The 7,226-nt window shown below is 47.2% G+C and overlaps 2 protein-coding genes across 8 annotated transcripts in view; one reads left to right on the top strand and one right to left on the bottom strand.

Annotated features, from left to right (window-relative positions):
- TVP23A (trans-golgi network vesicle protein 23 homolog A) overlaps nucleotides 1–7,226 on the top strand; it is an 87,158-nt gene that overhangs the window by 62,985 nt on the left and 16,947 nt on the right. For 4 of the 5 annotated variants that reach the window (XR_001828512.2, XM_037742510.1, XM_037742511.1 and 1 more), the window contains exons 5-8: nucleotides 791–880; nucleotides 1,450–1,578; nucleotides 2,840–2,968; nucleotides 4,428–4,487. Coding sequence is in view for 4 of the 5 variants with exons in the window: in XM_037742510.1 (XP_037598438.1) it covers nucleotides 791–880; nucleotides 1,450–1,578; nucleotides 2,840–2,968; nucleotides 4,428–4,487 (408 nt within the window). In the remaining variant the exon portion in view is untranslated. Of the gene's footprint in view, nucleotides 1–790; nucleotides 881–1,449; nucleotides 1,579–2,839; nucleotides 2,969–4,427; nucleotides 4,488–4,839; nucleotides 5,199–7,226 lie in introns of those variants that run through there. The other variant, XM_017539945.2, reaches the window with a different exon arrangement.
- Nucleotides 5,344–7,226, bottom strand: part of NUBP1 (nucleotide binding protein 1) — a 20,438-nt gene continuing 18,555 nt past the window's right edge. For 2 of the 3 annotated variants that reach the window (XM_017539939.2, XM_037742509.1), the window contains exons 10-11: nucleotides 6,676–6,759; nucleotides 5,344–5,653 (exon numbers count right to left, since the gene is read on the bottom strand). In XM_017539939.2, coding sequence (XP_017395428.1) covers nucleotides 5,595–5,653; nucleotides 6,676–6,759 — 143 coding nt within the window. In that variant the 3' untranslated portion in view covers nucleotides 5,344–5,594. The remainder of the gene's footprint in view (nucleotides 5,654–6,675; nucleotides 6,760–7,226) is intronic. The other variant, XM_017539941.2, reaches the window with a different exon arrangement.

The following is a 7,226-nucleotide window of genomic DNA, read 5'->3' as shown; positions in this document are numbered from 1 at the left end:
AAAAAAAAAAAAAAAAAAAAAAATAGAGAATGAAAGCCAAGTGAAAGGGGTTTCTCCTTAGGAAACCATCAAATCTCATGACACTTATTCACTACCATGAGAACAGTATGGGGGAAACCGCCCCCATGATTCAGTTATCTCCCACCCGGTCTCTCCCACAACACGTGAGAATTGTGGAAGCGACAATTCAAGATGAGATTTGAGTGGGGACATAGCCAAACCATATCACTTGTATATGAATTAACACATATATTTAAAACATATATAATATGAACATATAAATTATGTATGTTTGGGAGGGAAATGTGTCACTTTTTTTTTTTTTGAGACAGAATCTGGTTCTGTCACCAGGCTGGAATGCAGTAGTGCGGTCCTGGCTCACTGCAACCTCCCCGCCTCCCGGGTTCAAGTGCTTCTCCTGCCTCAGCCTCCTGAGTAGCTGGAATTGCAGGCATGTGCCACCATGCCCAGCTAATTTTTGTATTTTTATTAGAGACGGGGTTTCAGTATGTTGGCCAGGATGGTCTTGATCTCTTGACCTCGTGATCTGCCCGTCTCGGCCTCCCAAAGTCCTGGGATTACAGGTGTGACCCACCATGCCCAGTTGAGTGTATCTAAAGTAAGCTTAAAAATCAGAAGCTGTAACATCTGAGAATCCACTACCATTCAACGCCTTTTTTCTTCCTGCTCCCACTACAAGTCTGAAATGGACCAGGGAGCTTTTATTTATCAATACAGTGAATACGCCTCTTTGCCTGTGACCTCCTCAGAGTCATTTGTCTGTTCTCAGAATGTAACCGGAAGACTCCTGGTGGGCCTGCGATGGTGGAACCAGATAGATGAAGACGGGAAGAGCCACTGGATCTTTGAAGCCAGGAAGGTATTCTCCATGGCGAGCTGAACTAACCAGGGTGGTGATAATGGGCGTGGAAAGTTTCCATGGGTTCCTTCGTAGTTTTGTGCGTATCTGATTCCTGCCCTACACAAAACCACTGCTGTGGGTACCCTGGTGAAGCATGTGTGTAGCAAAAGTATCTGCAAAATAGGTTGGGCACAGTGGCTTATGCCTGTAATCCCGGCACTTTGGGTGGGTGGAACACTTGAGGTTGGGAGTTCAAGACCAGCCTTGGCAACATGGTGAAACCCTGTCTCTACTAAAAATACAAAAAGTAGCCAGGCATGGTGGCAGGCACCTGTAATCCCAGCTACTCAGGAGGCTGACGCAGGAGAATCACTTTGAACCCAGGAGGCAGAGGTTGTGGTAAGCCAAGATCATGCCATGGCACTCTAGCCTGGGCAACACAGAGACTGGGTCTCAAAACAAAACAAAACAAAACAAAACAAAAAAACGCCACAACAAAAGCATCTGCAAAATAAATGAGAATGCGAGCACGCTGTTTTGCAATCATTTCCACTTGTTTTGACAGTTGAATTACTTTCCTTTAACAGGTCTCTCCAAATAACATCGCTGCCACAGAAGCGGAAGCACGAATCTTCTGGCTGGGCCTCATAATCTGCCCCATGATATGGACTGTATTTTTTTTTAGCACCTTATTTTCCTTGAAGCTAAAGTGGCTGGTAAGTCCATACTTTGACTTCCACATTGCTTTGATGTCTCTGTAAAACCAGTGTCTGCACCAGTAGGCTTTTGTTGTTATTTGTTCTTGATTGATCAATTGTAACAAGCTTATTGAGATATAATACACATTCCATACAACTTACCTATTTGAAGTGTATAATTAGGGGCTGGGCATGGTGGCTCACGCCTGTAATCCCAGGCCTTTGGGAGGCCAAGGAGGAGGATTGCTTGAGCTCAGGAGTTCGAGACCAGCCTGGGCAATATAGCAAGACCCCATCTCTGCAAAAAATACAAAAATTAGCCAGGCATGCTGATGTGCATGCTTAAGCCTGAGAGGCAGAGGTTGCAGTGAGCCAAGACTGTGCCCTTGTACTCCAGCCTGGGTGCTTGAGTGAGACTCTCCAAAAGTAAAATAAAGTGTGAAATTCAGTGGCTTCTGGTGCAGTCACAGAGTTGTGCAGCCAGCACCACCATCAATGTTAGGGCATGTTCATCACCTAAAAAAGAAGCCTGGCACCCCCTTTCAACATGGCTTCCCTAGGCTTCTGTTCCTCTAAGGTCTGGCACCGACTAATTTTTCCGTCTCTATGGATTTGCCTATTCTGGGCATTTCGTATAAATGGACTCACATAGGCCAGGCATGGTAACTCATGCCTATAATCCCAGCACTTTGGGAGGCCAAGGCAGGTAAATTACCTGAGGTCAGGAGTTCAAGACCAGCCTGGCCAACCTGACAAAACACTGTCTCTATTATAAATACCAAAACTAGCTGGGCATAGTGCACATGCCTATAATCTCGGCTACTTGGGAGGCTGAGGCAGGAGAATCACTTGAACCTGGGAGGCAGAGGTTGCAGTGAGCGCCACTGCTCTCCAGCCTAGGCGACAGAGCAAGACTCCATCTTAAAAAATAAGAGAGAGAGAGAAAGAGAAAACAAAATACTTGTAGATAGTAAAACAACAGTGTCATCTAATGAGTTTGGGCTCTGGAATTTGGATCCCGGCTCGACCACGCTCCAGCTTTGTGACCTTGGGCAGCTTTCGTCTTCCTGAGCCTCATTTTCCTCCTTGTAAAATGGGACGATGATGGTGGCAGCCTCTCTGGTTGTAATGATCCGGAGGTGTCCATGGGTATTTGTAAATGCTCAGTCAATGTTGGCTGTTACTAGTCTTAGGCGTAGGCTAGAGCTACTTCTCCTTGGCTTGAGAGGCGTATTTCTCTAAGTGCTCTTCGAGTGACCTTTGTCTTCTTTGCGTGCAGGCGCTGGTGGTTGCTGGGATCTCTCTCCAAGCTGCAAACCTGTATGGCTACATCCTTTGTAAGATGGGAGGCAACAGTGACATCAGCAAGGTCACAGCCAGTTTCCTGTCCCAGACGGTGTTCCAGACGGTGAGTTATTGAGGTCTGACTCCTCGACCACTCCTCTCCAGGTAGTCAAAGTCAAGGTGGCCTGCTGGCAACTGCGGTATGTAATGTAACATATCAGCCAGGCTGCCATTGTTTTATTATTTATTTTTTGGGAGACAGGGTCTCGCTCTGTCACCTAGGCTAGGGTGCAATGGCGTGATGGTTGCAGCAATCCACCTGCCTTGGCCTCCCAAAGCGCTAGTATCATAGTCATGAGCCACCATGCCTCGCAGTTTTGTTTTTTAATTGTTAAGATTTAAATAAAAAATACCATTTTAACCATTGTTGTAAAGTGTACAGTTCTGTGGCATTAAGTATAACCACCTTGCTGTGCACCTTCCCCCACCCAGCTCCAGAACGGCCTTCATCCTGCAAAACCTAAGCTTGGTACCCGTAAAACCTTACCTCCCCCTTCTCCTCGCCTCCTGCCCCTACAACCAGCACTCTGCTTTCCGTCTATGGGTTTGACTGCTCTAGGGACCTCCTGTAAGTGCAATCATAGTTTTTGTCCTTTTGTGACTGCCATAGTTTTCAGTAATTTTTTTAAACCACAGAATTAAGGAAGGAGTCACAAAGAGTTTTTTTTTTTTTTTGAGATGGAATCTCACTTTGTCACCAGGTTGGAGTGCAGTGGGGCGATCTCGACTCACTGCAACCTCCGCCTCCCAGGTTCAAGTGATTCTCCTGCCTCAGCCTCCTGATTAGTTGGGACTATAGGCGCACGCCACCACGCCCAGCTAATTTTTATATTTTTAGTAGAGATGGGGTTTCACCATGTTGGCCAGGATGGTCTCAATCTCTTGACTTCGTGGTCCACCCACCTTAGCCTCCCAAAGTGCTGGGATTTAGGCATGAGCCACCGCGCTCGGCTTAGTTTTGTTTGTTTGTTTTGTTTTGTTTTTGAGATGCAGTCTTGCTCTGTCTCCCAGGCTGCAGAGCAATGGTGCGTCCTTGGCTCACTGCACACTTCACCTCCGGGGTTCAAGTGATTCTCCTGCCTCAGCCTCCTGAGTAGTTGGGATTACAGGTGCACACCACCATGCCTGGCTGATTTTTGTATTTATAGTGGAGATGGAGTCTCGCCATGTTGCCCAGGCTGGTCTTGAACTCCTGGCCTCAAGTGATCTGCCAGCCTAGGCCTCCCAAAGTGCTGGGATTATAGGCTTGAGCTACCATGCCCAGCCATTTTTTTTTTTTTTTTTTTTTAAACTTAACAGATATTTCTAAAAGTGAGAGGTAGAGGTCTTTCAAACTTGTCCAGGTTCATCCTGAAATGGTTTGAACCACCTTAAATTTGAACAGCGCTGCTTTATGCCAAGACATCAACCAACCAATTCCGCAGGTTTTCTGTAGTTTGTGGGTTTTCTCTGGCCTTAAATCAGCAGGATTGGCCCACTTGCATATAAAGACAGATAACCATGGTTGACTTTTCCCCTTCCAGGCCTACCCAGAGGACTTTCAGAAGCCTGGCCTTGAGGGGTTGGAGATTCACCAACATTAGGTGAGAAATGGATCATGGCACCCATTTGGAGGGGCTGGGAGTTCTGAAAAATGCAGCTTTTGGGGTCCAGGGGCCCAGGCTGTGGGTGGGTTTCCCCTGTTCCCTGGGGTGGCCAGGTGCATGGCCAGGCAGGAAGCAGGCTGGGCACTGGGCCTGCCCTAGGCTTTGCAGCCTCACTGCTCTTGGGGCGAGAGCTAGGGGGTGGGGGACAAGGTCACAGCTTCCTCACACTGCACATGTGCAAATGACCATATGTGCAGGCCCAGGGAAGGGTGGGAGGGAAAAGAGACAAGGAAGGGAAAGAACAAGGGGATTTGTTCTTGTTTCCCACTCGCCCACTTTTATGCCCCAGAGCTGATGGAAAACAGGAATTTACTCTTCTCCCAGCTATCTCTGATCCTGTGTGTCTAAACAGAGCAAGCATCTCATGGCAGTGATGACTGTAGCAATTACAGCTGTCTAATGACACTGGACATTACTGGATATACTGTGCACATGTTACTACACAGGGTGTATACACAGACCCCAAATTCTGTCTTACTGAGTGATTCAAGGCTTTTTTGAGTTGACCCAGCTGCATCATACGGAGTGATTTTAGAACAAACCCCAGTGTGAGCTCTGTGACTTTTAGATTTTTCCTCAATCTGAAGAGTGTTTGGACTGTGTGCCATTTGAAAATGTACCTGTGTGTTGCGCAGCGATGCGCTACACTTACCCCTTGGTTCTGTTCTAGCTTTCTTCTCTTCAGAGGCAGAAATGGCTTAAATGGGAGTTTCTATAATCGACTAAGCTTCCGACAGCAGAATCCCATGGTCCCATAATCCGTTTGTTTTTGACATGAGACAGGCCTCGGAGGAGAGGTTTGAAGAGGGGTTTTTAATTCTTAAAATGGCACATTTGTAAAGAATGCCCTTTGTATATGTTCTAAAGAATAGTGTACACATACTCGATGATCAAAGTGTCTCTGAGAAAGTGGCTTCGGACCACACCAGGGTCATGTCCCTTTTTGCTGTGACCCACCCATCCTGGAGCTGGTTGGGTCTGGCTGGATGTGCTGCCCCGTGAATACCCCGCTCGCTAACTGCTGGTCCTGAACATTCTCTTGTTTCAAGAACTGATGAGGTTCTCTTCTTCTGACTGACGGAGATTGCAAAACTCCTGGATTTCTGGAAAACAAGATGACAGGCATAGAATGCTCATGGCTTGTCTGCCCCCTGACAGCCCTGTCCTGTGCTGGGGAAGAGCGGGGGGCATTTTTTTTATCAGGGGTGGAATCCTCTGGCTAGTTCCATAAAAAGCCCTGTGTCTGTGATGCCCTGAGTCTTTGAAAGTGACCCAAATACCTCACACCACCCATCACGGTCATAACCAATGGCTGAGGCCTTCCTTGGCCCATCTATAGATGGAGGATTCTGGGAATGCTGTTTCCTTACCCTTGACATCATTTTTCTAGGCAAGTAAAACCCAGCCACAGACTCAGAGGCTGCAGCTTTAACAAACACTGACAATTCTGCCTTAACTGAGGCCTCTGATGGCTGCCAGTGGCTGAATGTGGGCCACACTTGGGTTTGGTCTGGGTCACCATGGTTTATTTATTTATTTATTTATTTAAACAGATACAGTCTCACTCTGTTGCCCAGGCTGGAGTGCAGTGGCATGATCTGGGCTCACTCAACCTCCACTTCCCAGGTTCAAGCCATTCTACCTCAGCCTCCTGAGTAGCTGGGCAGGAGTGTGCCACCACACCTGGCTAACTTTTTTATTTTTAGTAGGGATGGGGTTTTGCCATGTTGGCCAGGCTGGTCTTGAACTCTCGACTAGCCTCAAGTGATCTGCCTGCCTCCTCCCCACAAAATGCTGGGATTACAGGTGTGAACCACTGCACCTGGCTTGTTGTTCTTGTTTTTAAATCAGTTACTTTTCAAAATCAATTACTTTATGGCTTTATTAGGATATATTTCCTAAACCATAAATTTCACCCTCACCACTATTTTTTAAACTATGAATGTGTTCACAATATTCACATGCTGAGAAACTTCTCATGGACTCCTGGCTTCCTGGGCTATGGGCCACTCTGTGGTCATCGCAGACCCCGCCACCCTGTCCTTCCACACCCCACACGCTTAGCTCCTTTATGTTGCTTCCTGCCCCACATGCCTCTGCATTTCCTACTCACGGAAATACTTACTCTGAATTATACTTCTGTAGGCTAACGTGGCTGGGGAATCTGGGGCATCAATCAAAAAAGACTGGCCTTTGTCACAATTCTTACCTTAAAAGAAACAAATGGAATACAATTCAATCCAAGAGGAAAACTCAGTGGCTACAAGATCTTGGGGCTCTTTCTGTGCTGGTGACAATGGGAAGGTCTTGAGTCCTTCACTTGTAATGAAGAGCAAAGCAGAACAGGCTATTGGGTCTCTGGGACCCTCCTTCCAGCAGGGTGCCCAGCCAGCATTTCAGCATGGCTAAATCATCAGGTGGTGTGTGGCAAATGCAGGTTCTGGGGCCCTACAGAGAACTGATTGAGCAGCTTCCAGGTGGGCCCAGGAGTCTGCATTTTCAGAGATTAACTAGCTTTAGAGTAAAAGGATCATGAATGCACATGGTTGAAAAAAGTGCTGAGGTGCTCCAGCAGACTGGGGTGCTCCAATAGACTGACACACTCTAGCAGACTGAGGTGCTCCAAGAGACTGACACACTCCAGCAGACTGAGGTGCTCCAACAGACTGACACACT

Source organism: Cebus imitator, unplaced genomic scaffold (assembly GCF_001604975.1).
Source record: "Cebus imitator isolate Cc_AM_T3 unplaced genomic scaffold, Cebus_imitator-1.0 Scaffold122, whole genome shotgun sequence".
Classification (NCBI taxonomy): domain Eukaryota; kingdom Metazoa; phylum Chordata; class Mammalia; order Primates; family Cebidae; genus Cebus; species Cebus imitator.
Note: the sequence above shows the minus strand (reverse complement) of the source record. Positions and strands in the feature narration are given on the sequence as shown.